The following is a 20,419-nucleotide window of genomic DNA, read 5'->3' as shown; positions in this document are numbered from 1 at the left end:
TGCTTGCACTATGTGTGGATTTGATTTGATATCTTTCATTATATTCCTAGAAAATCAAGTTGTCTCAGCTCATGTATTAGCAAATGAAGCATTAAATTCAATCTCTTTCCAAGAGCACTTGTGCAACTCCACCAGAAGTCACCAGATTTGCCTTCCCTGTCCATGTAAAGACACCTAGGGCAGCTACTTTTAATCTCTTGGGTTGCAGCCCCCAAACCACAATAGAAAATCAGCCTTTTGTGAAGTGCTTTGGTTGGTTTGGGAAGGGTATTTAGGGTATAAGGAAAATACTGCAAAGATACACACACAGACAATGTTGTGTTTTTTAGGAAATTGTAACCTGAATGGATCTATTGAAAGGATATGTTTTTTAGGAAATCCTGCAGTTACCTCCCTTCCATCATTGTCCCATCCAGTAAAATTCCCAAGTCAGATTAAAAAGAGTAAAATAATTTAATTTTATAGACTCGTTATGATCGAGTGAAGTCTAAAAGGGCAAATCTGGAATTTTGATTATATTGAAAGATTCCCTAACAAGTAATAAGGGCAACTTTGTAGCTTCAAAGTCTATAATGGAGACAATAATGTTTTTTTTTTTCTTGGTAATCAACAGAGGCAATAATGGAAGGGAGGTAAGTGCAGGTTTTTTCATTTATCAAAAAAAAAGTGTAGGTTTTTTCAAAACTATAGGGGAGGTTTTTATGATTGTCAGAAACCTTAGGGGAGGTTTTTATATTTTACCCTATCAATTGAAGGAGATTTGGCTGGGGATGTTTTAATCAAGCAAGGACTGAATAAATTGGAAGGGAATGGTTGGAACAGAAAGGAGAGTAGCAATAGTCCCTTCTGTTGTCACATCCTAAATGTAGGAAAATCTCTGATTTAAACCATCTGATTGGTAAGGTCTCCTGCTGGTCGTAGTGTAGACTTGGGATCGAATCCCACCTGCACCTGGGTTGGGGGATGGGCTACCCCTTGTTGTGTAGCCCTTCGAAAGATATACTGATTTAAACCCTTTTATCGTGGTAAATTCTAGTATTCCCCTTGTTGAGAAATTATGTACAGTGTGAAACCTTTGTATATGGTATTTCTTGTAGAGAACACTGATGTGGACCCCACTATGTTCGTATGGCAGCATATTTTTGTTAGTTATGTCAGTGTTAGTTGGTAGTTATTTCAGCTTTATTATTAGTTTATTTGCCATGTAAGCAATAAGGGCAATTCAGCCCTTTTACAATTAGTCAACATTATATAAATATTAAGAGTGGATCGGCAGATGAAATAGATCAACCCTCTCTCTTTTCAAAATCTCTTCGTGTGTTTCTTCTCTTCTCTCCTTTTCTTCTTCTCTTCTTCTCTTCTGAAATTTCTTCATTCTTTTTCTTTTGAATTCAAGACTGATTGTAGTCTTGATCGACTACTTGGTATTAGAGCCGACCTAGGAGCTCTTATGTTAGTCTAATTAGATTGACTACATGAGAATCTCCTAGGTTTAGAAGTTTTTCAACAAAGGAGGATCAGCTGATTCTTGGAGGTTACTGGTAGTGTGCGGCTGCTACTAAGAAGATTGTGGAAGGATGAGAGAGTTCCAGTAGTCAGGAAGAATCAGAAAAGGCTTCGGATTCTCAAGATTAGGGTTTTGCATCAGATAGAAGGTGGCGGCCAGAGATTTTCAGATCAGATCAGATCAGATTTTGAACTGATTTCATACAGAATTCTGTTTTCTTTGTTCTTTGGAAGACCTAGGTCGGTTGTTATCAGTTGTTTGAGTGCTGTTTTTCTATTACAGTAGTTTAAAAAGTTTTTTTATTATTAATTCTTGACCAAGAATGGAGTTCAAGAATCAGAGGGAAGGTGTTTTTGGGACTAGCAATTCTGGTAACATGTTTGAGAATGCCTTTCAAATTACAACTGTGAAGTTTGATGGATCAAACTATTTAGAATGGGCTCAATCGGCCATAATGGCCATTGGGGGTAGAGGAAAACTCGGCTACTTGTTGGGAGATATGAAAGAACCAACTAAGGAGGACCAAACTTATACCAAATGGGTTCAGAAGAACTATTTGGTTATGACATGGCTGTGCAACTCTATGCAGTCACATATCAACCGGAACTATTTGTGGGCAAAAACAACCAAGGAAATCTGGGATGTCATGAAAGAGGCTTACTCCCTACCCCTTAATGTTGCTAGGGCTTATGAATTGAAGTGTGAGGTTAACAACCTTAAGCAAGGAGAGAAACCGGTATCGATTTACTTCTCTACCTTGAAATCTCTGTGGCATGAAATTGACCACCTAGAAACACTTGAGTGGGAAAGTCAGAAGGATGCACAGACTCATAGAAAGCAAGTTGAAACTAGTAGGGTTTTTGAATTCCTAGTTGGTCTGAATCGTGACTATGATATCGTGAGACAACAAATACTAACAAGGGACAGTGTGACCTTATCTCAAGCCTACTCCTTAGTGCATAGTGAAGAGACTAGGAGAAAGGTTATGATGCAGCATCAGCCCTTCCCACCAGCCTTGGCAGCAGTTAAACCTAAGTCTGGGGGTGATACGAAGAGGGATATAAAGAAGGAAGATAAGCGGGATCTAGTGTGTGAACATTGCAAGAAACTTAATTACTAAAGACACATGTTGGAAGATGCACCCTCATCTAGTTCCAGCAAAACTGAGGAACAAAAGGGGTAATGCTAATATGGCTGTTAATACTGATTCTGCATCCTCATCGGGCACAAAAGGCATGCCTCTAGACACCCTAGTTGCTGTCCGGGCTGCCTTGACTCAGTTGGAAAAGGAAGTTGGGAATTCAGCTCAATCATCTCAGCCACCATCAGCTCCTCCCACATCAGCCTTTGCTCATTCAGGTACTCGGGCCTCAGCTTATCATGCATCAGCTCCAGGTAACACTGAACATTGTTTGGTAATAGACTTAGGTGCATCTGACCATATGACTAGCTTGCTATCACTGTTCACTATCTATCACTTATCTTTTGGTAGAGATAAAGTGTCCATTGCTGATGGTTCCCTTGTTCCCATTTCTGGCAAGGGAGACATCAAGTTGTCTAATACCATTTCCTTATTTTCAGTTCTGCATGTTCCTAAGCTTAATACTAACTTGCTTTCAGTCAGTAGTATTACACAACATCAGAATTGTTCAGTAACTTTTTTCCCTGACCGATGTGTTTTTCAAGACTTGGAGACAAGGAAGGTGATTGGGACTGTCCATGAGACGAATGGGATCTATCTGCTTGGAGAGAGTTCTCATTGGGAAGATCGTGAAGATAGGAAGTCTTTTGTTTCTCAATCTGTTAGTCAGGTTATGCCGTCATTTATCCTTTCGGTCTTTGAAGAGTTTGTTTCCAAATTTGTTTGAGTCTGTTTAGATATCCAATTTGAGATGTTAGAGTTGTGAGCTTGCAAAGCATTGTAGAACATCTTATTCATTGAGTAATAAAAGTAGTAATTCTTTTGATATTGTGCATACCGATGTTTGGAGACCGTATCACATCACTGCTATGGGGGGATACAGATATTTCTTGTTGTATGCTGATGACTATACCCGTTTTTCTTGGGTTTACCTTATGCGTTTTTGAGATGAGGTTCTTGCTTTGACCCAGATCTTTCATCAGATGATTTTAACCCAGTCTGGGGGTCAAAATCAAAATCTTCAGATCCGATAATGCGAAAGAATACTTTACCAACTCATTAGCCTCTTATTTGCTTGATCATGGGATTATTCACTAGAGTACTTGTCCTTATACACCACAACAGAATGGAGTTGCTGAGAGGAAGAATAGGCACATATTGGAGGTGGCTAGAAGCTTTATGTTTAACTCCAATGTACCTATTTGTTTATGGGGAGATGCTATTCTTACAATAGTATATCTCATTAATCGAGTTCCTTCACGGGTTTTTGACATGAAGTCTCCATTTACCCTTCTATACCCCGATAAAGAATTGTTTACTGTTCCCCTTAAAACCTTTGGTTGCACTTGCTTTGTTCAGTTTCTTGGACCTCATCGTTCCAAATTTGATCCTAAGGCCTCCATATGTATTTTTCTCGGTTATGCACAAACTCAAAAGGGTTATTGCTGCTATGGACCTACTTCTAGGAGGAGATTTGTCTCGATGGATGTTACTTTCTTTGAGGAGGTACCCTATTACCCTAGGGTTTCTCCTCATGGGGAGAGTAGTGAGAGTGGGAGTGAGAGTGTGGTTAACTCATTAGAAGTTCCTTTACCTGTTCCATTGAGTGATGAGGGATGTAAGGGGGAGGGTTGTTAGAGGTGTTAGGATTTGAGAGTCTATCACAGGCGGTGGAGGCAAGTTGATTTCGGTCATTAGCAGTCCAGGCCAGTCTTAGTTCCTTTTGCGGATCCAGATCCAGGTACCACAGTCCCTTTATCAGATCTAGGTCCCACTGAGATACCTTCCACTGTTGCACCCTTGCCTCCTTTGGATGACCTTGACCTCCCCATTGTAGTCCGTAAAGGCAAACGACATTGCACCACATCCACAACTCACTATATTTCCCAGTTCCTATCCTATGATCGCCTGTCCCCCTCTTACAGGTCCTTTCTCACATCCATTGCTGATATTCCTATCCCCAAAACAGTGCAGGAAGCCTTGTCAGTTCCTGAGTGGAAAGATGCAATGAAGGTTGAAATGGATGGTCTTCTGAGGAATAATACTTGAGAGCTAGTTGACCAGCTTAAAGGGAAGAAACTGGTTGGATGTAGATGGGTATTTACTATGAAACATAATGCTGATGGTTCTATTGAAAGGCATAAGGCCTGGTTAGTTGCAAAGGGATTTACTCAGATTTATGGTATAGACTACTTGGGTATTGAGGTAGCTAGACCTAAACATGGGATTTTTGTTTCTCAAAGAAAGTATGTTCTAGATCTATTGGAAGAAAAAGCTATGTTCCAACGGTTAGTTGGAGGAAAACTCCTCTATCTTTGTCTCACATGACTGGACATCAGTTATGTAGTCAGCGTTTTCAGTTAATATATGTACTCTCCTAGAACTACTCACCTCCTTGCAGTTGAGAGGATACTAGCATACTTGAAGAGATGTCCAAGTAGAGGTATATTATTCAAGAATAATGATCACATGAAGATAGAGGTTTATACAGATGCTGATTAGGCTGAGAGTGTTGATGATAGAGGTAACTTTGTCTAGATATTGTGCCTTTGTAGAGGTAACTTTGTCTCCTGGAGGAATAAGAAACAAAGTGTTGTTTCTCGTTCTAGTGTTGAAGCTGAATATAGATCTATGGCTAATGGTGTGGCTGAAATCCTATGGCTGAAGTCATTATTTGAGGAGTTGGGTATTGCTTATGAGAAGTCCTTAATGTTGTATTATGATAATCAGGCTGCTATTAATATAGTTCATAATCCGGTACAACATGATAGAACTAAGCATATTGAAGTAGACTGGCATTTTGTCAGAGAAAGGGTTTCATCTCAAGAAGTCTCCCGTATATCACCTCCGACATGCAGCTCGCAAATCTTCTCACCAAGGCTGTTCCAAGGAAGAAGTTAGAGGCAGACCTATGCAAGTTGGGAATGACAAATATCTATTCCCAACTTGAGGTGGAGTGTAGAGAACACTGATGTGGACCCCACTGCTGTGATCCCCACTGTGTTCGTATGGCAACATATTTTCGTTAGTTTTGTCAGTGTTAGTTGGTAGTTATTTCAGTTTGTTATTTCAACTTGTTATTTCAATTTTATTATTAGTTTATTGCCATGTAAGCAATAAGGGCAATTCAGCCCTTTTACAATTAGTTAACATATATAAATATTAAGAGTGGGTTGGCAGATGAAATAGATCAACCCTCTCTCTTTTCAAAATCTCTTCATGTGCTTCTTCTCTTTTCTCCTTCTCTTCTTCTTCTCTTCTGAAATTTATTCATTCTTTTTCTTTTGAATTCAAGACTGATTGTAGTCTTGATCGACTACTTTTCTAAACCTTGTATTTGCACTCTTTCCATACTGAGCCTAGTAAATGCAAGTTCAGTTGTACCATTAATATTAAATCAATTTGATTTCTGAGGATTAATTTGATTCATCTAACGAGAAACCCCACATGAGGGGGAATTTTTCACCAGTAGACTGGTGTTAGATGAGGTTTTTATGACAATATAATGACACTAGGTATGCTGTTGGTATTTTTTAGTGGATCAAACCTGATCTGAGAACAGTTCATCCTCATGTAACTGCCCCTTCACTGAATTTTCTACCATTAATATTAAAGTCAAATTTTGACATTTTCAGTTTAATTTCTTAATTAGAAATACAGAAGGATAAAAAGCTGAAGTTACCATGTCAGTGCATTGAAGCAATTAGATATTTAGATGTACAAGTCATGCTTTCTTCTGTTGCATTTGCAGATGGAACGACTGGAGTGAAGATGCATTAATTTATCACTTCCACCAATGTAAGAATCCAAGTATTTGTGTATGTGGTATGATCGTTATTTACTCAATGGTGGGCTGGCGTGTTAAACAAGTACCAAAAGCATCTTTATTACCTAGAACGTGGATGATGGAACATCCATATTGATTTTTGACTTTTTTTTTTTTTATGAGAAACAGTAGAAGAAAAGGTTGAGATAAGTTTGTTTTGAGTTACTATTTTCTTCTGTATACATTTGATAGTTTTGTAAGTACAACCTCATCATTGAGATGAAGTTTCATGGATTGATGGATATTCTATACAACTATACAAGACAGTATTTAGAGCGCAGAGACGGTGAAAATATGGAGGGACTCGACTCAGCTCATAATCTAGCATTTCGGTTGAGATAGATTGTGACCTGTAGCTAACATTTTCTAGGCGTGGCTGGGGCTCTAGCTGCAACTCTTGTTTCTGTAACACTGTTGCAGGTTGACAACCTCTTGAGATTCAGCCATAAATCTATTCGAGTCTGTTTCTGATCATGATGCTCTAGCTGCAACTCATGTTTCTGTAACACTACCAAAGTTCAGATTGCTATTTGCTATAGGGGGTTTCTTCATGCTTGCGTGGCTGGGGCATGCAGCTTGACAACCTCTTGAGATTCTATCATAATTCTATTCGAGTCTGTTTCTGATCATGCTTAGGTGTCTTTTCTGTTCCATTCCAAAGTCTCCCATCTTTCTATGTTCACATGCTAGTTTAGCATTACTGCTGGTTTTATCTACTAGGATTTATGTTGCAGTATTTTGATCCTTGTTACTGGGTTGTCCGTTGTCGTCCCGTTGATACCTCAACTACTGAAACTGTATATTTGAGAGAAAATGAGTTAACGCCCAAGGATAAGAGGGCCTCAGTGCGACCATAATTTTGAGCATTATTTATTGTACAACTTCATGCGAGGCTGCTTGAGCAGTGAAAACTAAAAACCTCTTGGAGAAAGTCAATACCCAATCATACAGGTTGTGCCTTTAGCCTACTTGGTTGCTCTTGTTTTAATGTATTGGTCACTTTATTCAAATGCGTATTCTGGTGAAGGTATAGAACTAGTCCATAATAATTGATCACTAGGTAGTAGCGTAAAACTGATTGGGCCTAGATCTACTACACCCAAATACACACGAATCGTGGATCAATAGTAAGAATGGATGTCTACCAGAATGACCAATTAAACACTGGACTGTTTCTCCGTTCCTATCTATTATTTATTTGAACTTCATTTGATTTTGTTAAGTACGTCTGGTTGTAAAATAATTATCATTTAGTAAAGTCACCATTAGAGCCTAGAGGCCCATACGGATAATGGGTTCTGATAAGTTATTGACCTTTTGGCGGTGAAGAAAGGAAGACGCAACATATACAGACACGAGATCGGCTTCAGTGTTCACAAGACTGTTCACACCATTCTCACAGCCTTTTTTTTTTTTTTTTTTATGCGGAGATATCCCAGTGCAAGGCTGACAATGAGAACATGTGAGAGGCTATGGTCTGTGCTTGAGTCCATTCACGTTTACTTGCCATCTATTTTTTCCACGTTGTGGTTATGCCATTTCTGTTATCTGTAAAAAGACAAACCGACAAGACATCTTATAAAGGCAGCCCATATCAATGTGGATTTTAGCAATATTCCACTCCTAAGTGTTTCATCACGCATCTTCAAAAGAAATGCCGAGAGAGAGAGAGAGATATGAACGACCACCAACTCATATTTGACTTTAGAAGGGCACAGAGAAAATCTCACTACATAGTCATAGTACATAATGCGTTTTGGTGTTTTGCAGCTGGTTGACAGGATATTTGGCCGATCCTTGGGGTCGATCGATGTTTCCTGGGTTGGTCTTGAGCGTTATGTCATTATAGTAGGCTTCCATACCCGTTCCCATGGTAAAACAAAAGGCAAAAACATAAAAAACAAATGGCTGGATATCATATATCAGGTTAATTTGTATGGGTTATGGTTCTATAAAAAGATGATGATACAACATATACAACCTACAGATAACGACTTTTTTGTAGACCCAACGATTGATCGCCACCTGTTCTTTGCACTGGTGGTGTTCTTTGTTATTTATCTTTTAATTAATTTGTAGGCCCAAGAATCCTAGAGCTGTACTTTTTTTTTGTTCTCATCATATTTGCACTCTTCATCTCTTCCTCGTCCTATCTTCCTTCCACCAAAATCTGTTGTGATTATATAAGTGATCTACAAAGTCTATCCAAGTCACAACAGATTGAGGAGTCTTAAAATAACTATTTGTCTTAATAAACTCGTAATAATCATTTGTCAAAATCAATAGGGGGCCAAAAGAGGGGAAATCAGATTCAAATAATCCATTTAACTTACATTGTTGAAACATGCCAGTATTAAAAGTAGAATGAACACTTGCCCAATGTAGATATCTGTATTGCAAGTGTTCTGGTTGCTTTGGTTGAATCAATGTATATGACAGCCTAGAAATCCAATGAATTCAATGAACGATTATCCATATCTACATTCAAAGTATTTATGCAATGAACCAATGTATAACAACTGTCTATCTTTAGGTTACATTCCAAACAAGATTATATAACAGCCTAGAAATCCAATCAGACAAAGATTAGAAACCCAATTAAAAATAAAAACGTCTCGCTGTTAATGAGCATGGATCTCTGACTTTCTTTGGAATTGATGGGATTGGATTCTTTTAATTAAACTGTTTTCGTTGTTTTTGGGAATGGGAGAGAGGATGGGTTAGAGATGAAGAGTGAAAATAGGACGAATTATTCACATCTGCGCGCCTCACAGTACATCCCAAACAAACCGTGTATTGGGAACATCATCTCCAATGGGGATTGGGAGATGTTCTCAATGTACGCTGAGATGTGCATGTGGGGACGCGCTGATGTGTATGAATGTTGCATCATCCCTTGCGATTTGCATCCACGTTTCACACTCTATTTTAAGAAACTCCACTTCATCTTGGGATTTTGCTGTTGGGTCTTGCTGTGCGCATGCAGCATCCATTCCAACCAAGTCTCTGGCCTTGGATGACTCTCTGTCCCAATCCGTCTTGCAAATCACAGCTACGATTGACAAGGCACAAGCAAATTGAGCGGCTAGAAGGCCATAACAGAGTCCCACAAAGCCAATTTCCAAGACAAAGCCAAACACCATGGCCACGGGCAAGCCCACCAAGTAAAAGGCGTAGAAGTTGATTGCAGCACCGATGATGGGCCTAGCGCTGCCTCGGAGGACGCCGCAACCAGTTGTCTGTGGGCAATTCCCCAGTTCACATAAACCGATAATAGGTAGCACCACCACTGTTAGCTCCAGAACCTTGCCATCCTGGGTGAAGACTCTTCCCCAGGCCTCTCTCCCTACGGAGCACCATACAAAGCTCACTGTGGAGAATACAACAGCTAGTCCCATGGATACCATGGTTGCCAGTCGAGCCTTACTCGCCCTGCCCGCCCCGAGCTCATTACCTACACGCGTTGATGCCGAGGCACTGAGCGCTGTAGGCAGCGTGTACATGAGAGATGTGGTCTGTATGACAATAGCCGATGTTGCTAGGGTTACTCGAGGGTTATAAAGATAACCGGCGAGGATGGTCATCAACTCATACCACCACCATTCCAGACAAACAGCTAGACAACTGGGCAGAGAGAGTCGAATCAACTTCCCCCATTCCCCTCCCACAGCTCCCTGTAGTGAGCTTTTTGGAGGAGGAGGAGGAGGAGGCTGAAACAGTGGCGTGTACATAATGGGTTCCTTGATAGAGCCAGAGGTGCGAGTACAGAGTATATAGCTTACTAGGAAGACAAGGGCGTTGAAGTTGGTGATGACTGTTGCACCCGCGATGCCAGCCACCCCGAGACGAAGGGTGAAGGCCAAGAACATGGTGATGGGTAGGTGCAGAAGGATAGCAGGTAAAGCGCACCACATTAATGGCCATGTTGTGCCTTTACTACGTAAGTAGATCCTCAGAGGGTGAAGAAAGCTATTGAGGATAAGGTCTGGAAGGGCAAAGTGGCAGTAGAGGCTAGCAACTTGTATGATATCTGGGTCCTGATGAAGCCTAAGCATTATAGCTTCAAGGTTAACCCATAGCAGACCGATAGGGATAGAGGCAACAAGCAGCATGAGAATGGTTCTTAGCAGTGTTAGAGCTATGAGGGAGAGGTTGCGGGAGCCGAACGCCTGGCTGCAGATGGGCTCCATCCCCATTGCAAGGCCTGAGAGGATGGAGTATCCGGTGATGTTGGTGAAACCGATGGCCAGCGCACCTCCAGCTAGTTCCAGAGCGCCAAGCCTCCCCATGCACACAACTGAGATCATGTTCCTCAGGTATCCCACCAAGCTCATGGCAGCTATTGGAAAGGCTATGTCCTTAATGCTCTTCAACTCTTCCAAAACCTACCAAGTACCAACCACACATCATATAATATATGTCAGAATAGAAAGATTATTACGTTAACGTTAAATTGCTGGTGAAGAGACAAGAGAGTACTCCTGCCTCCTGGAGTTTAAGGTCTTGTACCTCTGGCAGTGTAGGCTTCTTTTGGGTTTGATCTTCTGCCAACATCTTTTCTATTTGTTTCGAATTTTCGATAGAGAGAGAGAGAGAGAGAGAGAGAGAGAGATGGGAGTGAGGTTAGGGGAGAAAGGGGGCTGAGCTCCCTTACCCGAAAAATATAGAGAAGAGGGAAGAGGGAGGGAAGATGGAGTGTAGTGAATGCCGTGAACGTAACAAAAGCCTACTAAGGTTTATATAAAGGTTGGAACATGTAAGGTAGCTTAGGGGTGGCAAATGGGTGTACTGGGTTGGTTGAGTGTGGATGTGGGTTGAATATCAACCCACCTATATTGACACATTAACCCATTTGTCACCCATGTTAGTGGGCCAAAGTGGGTTGTGAGTTGTGACCCCTCTGATCCTGACCCACCTTAACCCATCCATTTGACCCTTTACTTCAAATTAGATTTTTTTTTTTCTTATTCTACTTGCATAAAAATATAGAACAATATATTTCCACTAAAAACATAAAATATTTTACTTCTTTTCAAAAAGTAAAAATAAAAAATGCATGAAAACACAAAAATGGTAGAAAATATATATTTAATGTAAAACAACAAAAATTGCAGAATAAAATATAAAATGCAGAAAAGACAACAAAATATATAAAAACACAAAAAGAAAAAGAAAAATCGTTTCTTCTCACATGATGATCCTTCGTTAAGTGAAAATCCAGAAAGAGCTTCGTTGAATGAAAACCACAGTATGTTCCCGGCGGGAGCATTCCTTCGGCTTGGGTTTTCTTCTCATATTCTCTGAACTAGACTCAGTTTCGCCTTATCACATCAGTTCCTTTCCATCGTCCCTCCCTACGCACTTTTCCCTTCTTGTTTCTGGTTTCGAAATTCTAGAAACTACATAGTCTAGTAGGTAGTAACTTCGAAAAATCATAATTAACCATGTGCAGTCATTGAGTGGAACATTGAAGTCTGTTGTCCTTTGGGCGGAGGTGGAGATCTATTGCGTGAGGAAAAGGCGGAGAGAGGGGGTAGAGAGAGAGAGAGAGATCCATTGAATCAGGGAAGAAGATGATACAGATAGAACGGAAGGGCCGGTTGTTGTCTGTTCGTCGGTAGGCTGGACATAGCCGCTTTCATTGATAGCTCCATTATCACCCCTATCTTCAGAGAAGACGATGACCCTAATGGGTCACTCGACCCATATGACCCTCAAGTGGATAGTGGAATGGGTGGGTTCACATGAGTTGGGTTGGGGTCAAAATTGTTAGCCCCAGTAGCTATCAGGAGAAGAAGCATATGTTAATTGTGTGAGATATTTATAGGATTGTCTCTTTAGTCTCCATCTCAATAATTTTTTTGTTGCTTACCTATACATATAAAAGCTAGCGAGGCCTGTAACCGAAAATAAACATTCAAATTTATTAAATCCAGATCTAGCTTGATTTTCATAATAAATAAAATTCGATCTCCTCTGGCCCCACTCCATTATGAATTTTATTGTATGTTTTATGAAAGGCAGATACTATTGCATGCATGTCTGATGTCTGAATTTTTTATGAAGAAGAGATTTTGGCCAGTGGGATCTGCTCCTCACGTAGCGCACTTCACACCGACCTTACAGCCACATTCCATCAATATATTGGGCACGAGACCGAATCAGCCCCTTATTATCGGGAGATGTTTTTAATACACGGTGGGGATGTGCTGTGGAATGTTGTGGGGGGCATTCTTGTGACCGGAACATTTCCCTTACTTAAGGCTCAGTTTGGAAGGAGTACAAATACAAATTATGTACTGTATAAATACATACAAAATACAAGGTTTTGTATTCTATAAATTTGTATTTGTACTCCTTCCAAACTGAGTCTAATGAGTTATTAACTTATTATTTATAGGAGATGTTGTAGGATATGCCTATGAGGAGAATATCTTGTGTCTGACATGGCCATTAACTAATGTGGAGTGTAGATTTTAAATTCAAATCAGTCCCCCACAACATCCCACAGCACATCCCCATCATGTATTGAGAACATCTCCCCATGATGACACCATCATTTCTGGTATTAGGGTTTCTAGCATGGCCATATGGAAATCATCCCATAGATTCATTACCTTATATAGTTTGACATAAATTGATCCGTATGGTTGGGCATAGTCTGCATAGGGATAGGGCACGTACTTTCCTCAATTTCTTTCATGATTTTTGAGTGTGGGCCACTGAACTGAAACGCCGGAGTCTTGCACTAAACAAGCATGTATGGATGGATGGAAACTAGGGTTTTGGTCGCCACAACCAAGCACCGGTCAAAGATCAAACCGCCTTGTGGTGACTGGTGAATTACTAAATACCCGATTTTTTTTCTTAAGTGGACTAGGTTGAATGGTATTATAATATGATTTTTCACCACCCTAATGTTATCATCTTCGGTCAAAATCTCAAAAGCTTAATGTCTTCTTTGAGGGGGGGTGGTTGACCTCCTTAGGCTGTATTTGTTTGAGGTGTAAATTCAAATTTTACACAATGGGAAAATGTGAACCGGTTTAGTGATCGATGGAAATTGGGACCGGTTGATTTTGAAAATTTATACCGATCATGTTTGGTTTTCTAAGGTGTAAATTAAAAAGCTATTTGATTAAAGGTGAACAAACTAGGTATCGGCGGAAAAAGGTGAACAAGCAATGCTTACGCAGTGAATGTTACCGTTGCGTAGTGAATCTTACATAGTGCTTCAATGCGTACACCAGCAAGATTTGCATTGATACGTCGCTTTCTGCCACTGGAACTCTGATGCACCACCACTCACTAATACGCCGGAGCTGGTTCACTCTCTGGACAGAACTCTAATACACCGTCGCCATCATCGGTTCACTCTCTTCTTTGGTCGAACAAAGAGATGCATCCGTTGGACAGAGGAGACGCGAGGTAACCGTTGGACAAAGGAAGATGAAGGTAAAATTTTACATCGATTTTATATGAATATACTGGCAAGAATTGACTTTTACACCCATTGATGAGGTATGTTAACATCTCTACCAAATGCCTAGAAAATCCAACCAGAGTGTAAAATTTACACCTCTACCAAATGCAGCCTTAGTTATCTACCCTTGGCACTCCAAAGACTATACATTTCTATCAAGGTTCTTCATGGGGATACCGATGGTGCATGGATTGGCATTGCACTTAATTTGTGCATGAGAGAGAGGCTTTAATTTGCATGTGGATTGGCAATAGTGATGTCTCCGCATCATTTCACCAATCCCAAGTCTAAGCTGATCGAGATATCTCGTATCCCAGCACTCGAGTGTATTCAAGGTTCAACCGTTGCCTAGCATCAACATCATTGGCATGATCATTTAGAGAAGAGTCCGGAGTATATACATAACGAGGTCATAATCCAGTGCCAATTACCTTAATAAATCATCAATGAACCTATACTTGAGTCGTAACCCCACCCCCACTGGTTTCTTCGACTGATCTAACCCGATGACATGCACAATGGATTAGCTTCTGTCCCCGTTCATAAATGGATAAGCTAGGTAGGACAACATATTTAGAGTTGCCAATAGAAATATGTTATATTTGTTATGTTGGGAATTGAAACGTTTTGGCCCCATCGATGATTTTCATCACCAACCGGCCGGACATTACAGCAGGGCGAGGGAAAAGTGATGTGGACTCTCGAATCACAAGTCACATCTGGGTATCTCGTCCATTTTCTTCCTGATTGCGGGGATCCATATTCTGTGAACTGAAGAGATATATATGCTTTCCGGTATTCCATATTTCTATGGAAAAGAAAAGGAGAGAGAGCTGTGTATGAAGAAGTCCGGAGTCCGGACCACGGTCTACGAAGGGACCCCAGACCCAGAAGGCTGAAAGTTTCTATTCTTGGCATTGAGAAAGAGATATATACCATCCAGTTTCTATTCTTGGAATTAGATGTAAATGTGTGCACGTTTACATCTCACTATCTATCTCGTGCGTGAAAGGTAGAGAGTTGGGCACCTTTCATAATCCATCTCGATCTTTTGAAATTTGAATCCTCTCTCTCTCAAAAAAAGAAAAAAAGAAAAGAAAGATAATGGGTTTTCAAACTATACCACACTCGCCCCAAAATATTGGTCATACCATTATCTCATGGTACAATCATGCCATATGTGCCCTTCACCTCGCCCCAAAATATTGGCCACACCATTATATCATGCCACATGTGCCCCTCTCCTTATCCAATACTTCACACGTGCATTAATTTATATAATGCTTTTTTAATTATTTGTCTTATATATAGCTAATTAATAATATTTATCTTACCATTACAATTGTTATTAATCTATACGAGTTCTAGATTCTAGAATCTTTTGACTAAAATACCCTTACTTTTTGAATTTGGCCTCCCTGTATTTATGAGAGCCAAAAACATAATTTGAACTATTACTTTTATTAAATTCATTACATTCCTCATCATTAAGTCTTATTTCCTTTTATTAAATCTTATATTTAAGACACACTACATAAATGAGCTTTGTGGACTTTTCTTAACGAAAAAAAACTATGTATGAATTTAATCCCTCTTTAACTATGTAGTTAAAAAAATTGTAATTTAAAGTAACTTTCCACTTCATTAAATTTCATCTCATTAAGGTGTTAACTCTCATTCTTTCTCCTTAGATACTTTATTTGAAATATTTTTGTTTTATCACCAATAAATTCTACAAAGTAAATCTATATCTAATATTTTTAATAATGCAAAACCTATGTTCAAAAACAATAAGAAAAATAATTAAATAAACCACCCTTTTTGACTAAGTGGCAATTAAATAGTTCAACCACCATCATCAAATGGATCAATCAATGTTTTCATATCAAACAATTAATATTAAGCATGCTAAATAAAAGTATTTTTATTCAATGGAAATGAAATGCAAGATTTAGAAGTAACCCAAAAACAAAACCATTTTTCTATTCAAGTGGTGGGTCAATGATTCAACCTTTTAGGTCAAATGGAACCCATGATATCATAAATAAATAATAAAAATTTCAAAAAAGATAGAAATATTAAAAGTTATTAAAAATACAAAAAAATTGTAAAAGAACATTTGGGTGCATCTTTAATATTATGTATTCAATGTATTAAACAAAAATAAGTGTGACAGATAAGAATTATTTTTATTAATGATAAAAATTGAATTAAAAACTAAAATAACTTAAAAACTGTTTTTTCATCAAATTAATGGTCAATGGTCCATAGGGAGGCAAATTAGGTGGGCTTAACTCGAGCTTGAATCGACCTACTCGTAATTTTATACGAGTTAGCTTCGATTTTCGGTCCTCGACTTGGTCCTAAGCCTAGGTTTAAAAGTTTGGTTTTTTTATTTTCAGGTTGGGCCTAAGCCTATCCCTTAGGTAGCTAAAATTTAGCATATAAATATATATATATATATATATATATATATGTATGTATGTATGTATGTATGTATGTATGTATGCATGTATGTATGTATGTATGTATGTATGTATGTATGTATGTATGTATGTATGTATGTATGTATGTATGTACGTATGTATAGAACTTATGGGGCTAATTGATAGGCCCAAGTCCAAGACTTTGATTTGAAGCCTTAGGTCCAATGCATAGGGTTGGGCCTAGGTTAAGCTTAAATTCAGCCCATCCTACTTGACTTACACCATAATGGTCCAATCATAGGGTTGAGCCTAGGTTAAGCTTAAATTCAGCCCAACCTACTTGACTTGCACCATAATGGTCCAATCATAGGGTTGGACCTAGGTTAAGCTTAAATTCAGCCCTACCTACTTGACGTGCACCATAATGGTCTAATCATTTGGTTAAGTGAGTTAACCAATGATGTTATAATTAAATAATAAAAAATTATAAAATAGATAGAAACACAAAAAAATAAGAAAATACATAAAACTTATAGAAACTTTTGAGATATCTAAGATATTATAAACTTTTCATATCAAATAAAAATAAGTATGATAAACATGAATTATTTTTAGAATTAATTATGCAAATGGAATGAAAAATATAAAGTTGCCCAAAAATGAGATTCGAATAGGCCAGCACATGGTGTCATAATTATATAATAAAAACTGATAGAAATAAAAATATAGAAAACAAAAAAATTAGTTTATAAAATTTTTGCACATCTCTAATATCATATATTTATCATATTAAATAAAAATGAACTTGACAAATAAGAAATTTTTATTAACAATGAAAATGAAATATAAAATATAAATACACCAACACACCATGCTTTTATTACTTATCCTTTTAAAATGGTTCTAATGAGAATATTGAAATTATTAATGTTATCTGAAATTACCACGTGCAAAACGAACGTGTATATTTACTATTTGGTATTAAAAATAGGAATTTTACTTTTTTATGCATTACTAATTTTAATAATTCTAGATTAATTTTTATTAATTATTTATCATGAACATTAGTTTTCTTATGTGTGTGTTTTATATTTTTATATTACTTTTAATTTTTAGTCATTATTAATTTTTGGAATTCATCTGTTAATTTTTTTTTTATTAATTCATATTAGCTAATATTTGAATTGATCACATGTTAAATTAATTTGTATTTTGCTTAAAAAAACAAAAAATATTACTCTTGATCGATGTCATAGATTATCTCACATTGTATATTGGAGATACATAGAATAAAAACATAGGATGTGGTCTAAACCACACCACACCCTACAAAACGCGCCTATATGGGTGTGATGTGGTTCAGGTTACCTATTTTTGTCCACGTTACAAAACACTTATTCTGTTATGGCATGGTGTGTTCTTAACCATACTATAGGTATAGTATAATTGAAAGTAATATACCACCCAATTTCTCATCCACACTCCTTTATTGAGGCATTTGCATGCAAGCACATAACCAAATGATGTATATAATAGTACACTAGACTAGATGGAAAAATGAATTTTGAAAACTGCTAACCAATTGTTAGATAAGGTCAGCATTTCTTACTCGAGTTCGCATCAATGCCCCACACAATAGCGAATTGCCACCTGTCTGCTTATGTACTAGCCTTAACACATGTGGAGCTAGGGATGTTAGCTCATCCCGTTCAGTCTAGATGAGCTGGAGACAAAATTATACACACTCGCTGAACTACCTATCACGGTTGAACACACCAGTGCTCACTGTGTGGCCCATTTAGGACCCAGTTGTACTAAACACTGGCGTGTCAAACCGTGATAAATAATTCAGCTTGGTGTGTATGTTTTTGTCTCCAGCTAATCCGCCCTCCATCCCGTTAGCTCCCAAAAGACCCCAAATGGTCATTCCTGCTCACCTCTCTTGACTTAGTTCTCTGTGTCTCTCATCTTGTCCCAGATGTCCAAAACCAAACTTGGACTCCAGGCTTCCTCTCTGGCGCCTAACAACCGATTCCGATGCTCACACCGTCTAATGATTTCTGGAGGGACTAGTAAAGTTGCATGCACTTGTTAGAGGTTACCTGGTGTATAAGCAAGTTATTACAACTCTTCACGCTATGCAAGCTCTCATAAGAGCCCAGGCCACCATCCGATCCCAGAAAGCTCGTGCTTTCCTCAAGAAAGAGCACAAATATTCACTGCATAAATCCATGTAATAAACTTAATATTGGACAAGAATTGTATTTTGTGAGTAATCATTTCATCTCAACTCTCCTCTTTTGTTATTTCCACTTTTCAGGAAAGATTCGACGAAACAAGAAGCGAGCACACAACACGTCCATTCACATTTGGAGGCTATTGGCATCCACTGAGATTGCAATTAACACCTTTGAAGAAAGCCCTAAAATCATTGAGATCAATATAGGAATACCCAAGTCGAGATATCGTAGAAAAAAAAACACATCAATGTCCAGATGTGGAGAAGACCCACCTTACTAAACAGTTTCTTCTCCTTTGTCGTGCCAAATTCCTACTCGTTTGTCCATCCAGATTATTGCAATTTTCCAAGACTTGGACTGGGGCTTCACCGGAGATGAGTGCAAGTTTTCTAAGGCACAAAGCATCCCTCGGTTTGTAAATTCAGGTGGTGGGTCAAATGCACCCATTACATCCGCCAAGAGCATGTGTGTCGACAACTTCTTCTAGTTGTATTTGAATTTCCCGAATCACATGGACAATACACAATCATTCAAAGCAAAAGTTAGGTCAAATAGTTCTCCAAAACAGAGGCCCAAGCCAAGTCCCAGGAAGAGGCTCTCACTGAACAAAATGGTGGAGTCAAGGGCTAGTCTGAGTGGAGTTTGAATGCAGCTTTCTTGTTCTCAAGCTCAGGAAGCAATCAATTTTAAGAATGCCATAGTGGGTAGGCTCGATAGATCTGTCTAGTTTTTGTTAGAGAAACAAAGGGAGATTATTACTTGCAAAGGAGATGGCAAATTAAAGATTAGTTGCCATGTCTAGTTTCTTTAGACCTCCCTCTCGTTGTAATCAATAGGATTATATAACACACAACATGTTGCATGTAAATTCACAATGAAGATCTGATTTGAATTTTCTTCGGATGATAATTTTTTTTGTAAACAAAGCAATAACATTTCTTTTTTTTTTTTTTGGCAGAATAAGTTATAGCAAGCAAACATAACATAAGACAAAAAAAAAAAGAACACAGAAAAGGGAAAAAAAACACAAAGAAACAAGAAGACTGAAAACAACTATGGAGGTTGGGCAGGAACACCACCCAAATCAGCTTCCAACGATGGCTCTAACCAACTCGGGGGAAAACACTAGGAGCCTGAAAAACCACCCTTACCTTTGGAGGATAACAAACGAGTTGAAGTTAGCTTACTTCTTGACACGAACCTGAATCTTAGAGAGGCCCCTGTTAAGTGGAAAATATCATTGGGCAAAGGCCAAGTTATAGGTGAACAGTCAAAAGACTTTACTACACTGAGGGAATCACTTTCAATGAGAATGTTTAGCAAACCATAGTCCTTAGCAAAAAAACAACATTCACAGCTTGCAAACACTTCAGAAAATTCAGCAGATATTATCTTACATAACCCACGTTTCCCAAAAACAAAATTTACAGAATCATTCGAAACCAAAAAACTAAAACCATTACCATTAGATGTTGAGAAGCTTCCATCATTTTGTGCTTTCCACCATCCTAGTTCTATAGAGGAAGAGGACACTGATATGAGTCTATCCTTGGCCCCATAGCCCTAAAGTGATGGACACCTATCAGCCATGGGTCGTCCTAGATGCCAATTTAAGTTTCCTTAGCAATACTCCAGCAAACTCCATCCTTCAAGACATCTCTTCCCGCTGACAAACTCAAAAAGCCCCATGAGAATCTAGAATTAGATGGTGCTTTGACCCTCCAAACATTCCTCCCTCTCAGATATTTCCCAGCTATTAATTTGGCCCACAGGTTGTCATTGTCTGAACAGAATCT

The 20,419-nt window shown here is 38.6% G+C and overlaps 2 protein-coding genes and 1 pseudogene across 3 annotated transcripts in view; 2 read left to right on the top strand and 1 right to left on the bottom strand.

Annotated features, from left to right (window-relative positions):
- Positions 1–6,754, top strand: part of LOC104606197 (uncharacterized) — a 31,165-nt gene extending 24,411 nt beyond the window's left edge. The window contains exon 8 of the mRNA XM_010271286.3: positions 6,400–6,754. Within this exon, the coding sequence (XP_010269588.1) occupies positions 6,400–6,417 (18 nt within the window). The 3' untranslated portion in view covers positions 6,418–6,754. The remainder of the gene's footprint in view (positions 1–6,399) is intronic.
- A 2,176-nt stretch (positions 6,755–8,930) lies between these two features.
- LOC104606245 (protein DETOXIFICATION 55-like) lies at positions 8,931–12,266 on the bottom strand. 2 transcript variants are annotated; one of them, XM_088903446.1, is made up of 2 exons: positions 11,666–12,266; positions 8,931–10,859 (listed from the first exon to the last, which is right to left on the bottom strand). In XM_088903446.1, the coding sequence occupies exons 1-2, from the start codon at positions 11,741–11,743 to the stop codon at positions 9,309–9,311; spliced, it is 1,629 nt and encodes a 542-aa protein (XP_088759572.1). In that variant the 5' UTR covers positions 11,744–12,266; the 3' UTR covers positions 8,931–9,308. The 2 variants fall into 2 exon arrangements, with proteins under 2 accessions (XP_088759572.1, XP_010269642.1); XM_010271340.2 differs by having other exon boundaries at positions 10,984–12,258.
- Positions 12,267–14,596: 2,330 nt separating this feature from the next.
- Positions 14,597–19,843, top strand: LOC148800774 (protein IQ-domain 26-like; annotated as a pseudogene).
- Positions 19,844–20,419: the final 576 nt, after the last annotated feature.

This window comes from Nelumbo nucifera, chromosome 4, assembly GCF_055504915.1.
Source record: "Nelumbo nucifera cultivar China Antique chromosome 4, China Antique-T2T, whole genome shotgun sequence".
In the NCBI taxonomy this organism is placed as follows: Eukaryota; Viridiplantae; Streptophyta; class Magnoliopsida; order Proteales; family Nelumbonaceae; genus Nelumbo; species Nelumbo nucifera.
This window is presented reverse-complemented; position numbering and strand designations above follow the sequence as displayed.

Bases quoted from the DNA above. Each gene is read 5' to 3' on its own strand.
- LOC104606245 (XM_088903446.1), bottom strand. From the start codon at position 11,743: ATGCTCCCGCCGGGAACATACTGTGGTTTTCATTCAACGAAGCTCTTT. The intron at 10,860-11,665 runs GTGAGAAGAAAC...GGTACTTGGTAG, and splicing joins ACTTAACGAAGGATCATCAT to GTTTTGGAAGAGTTGAAGAG.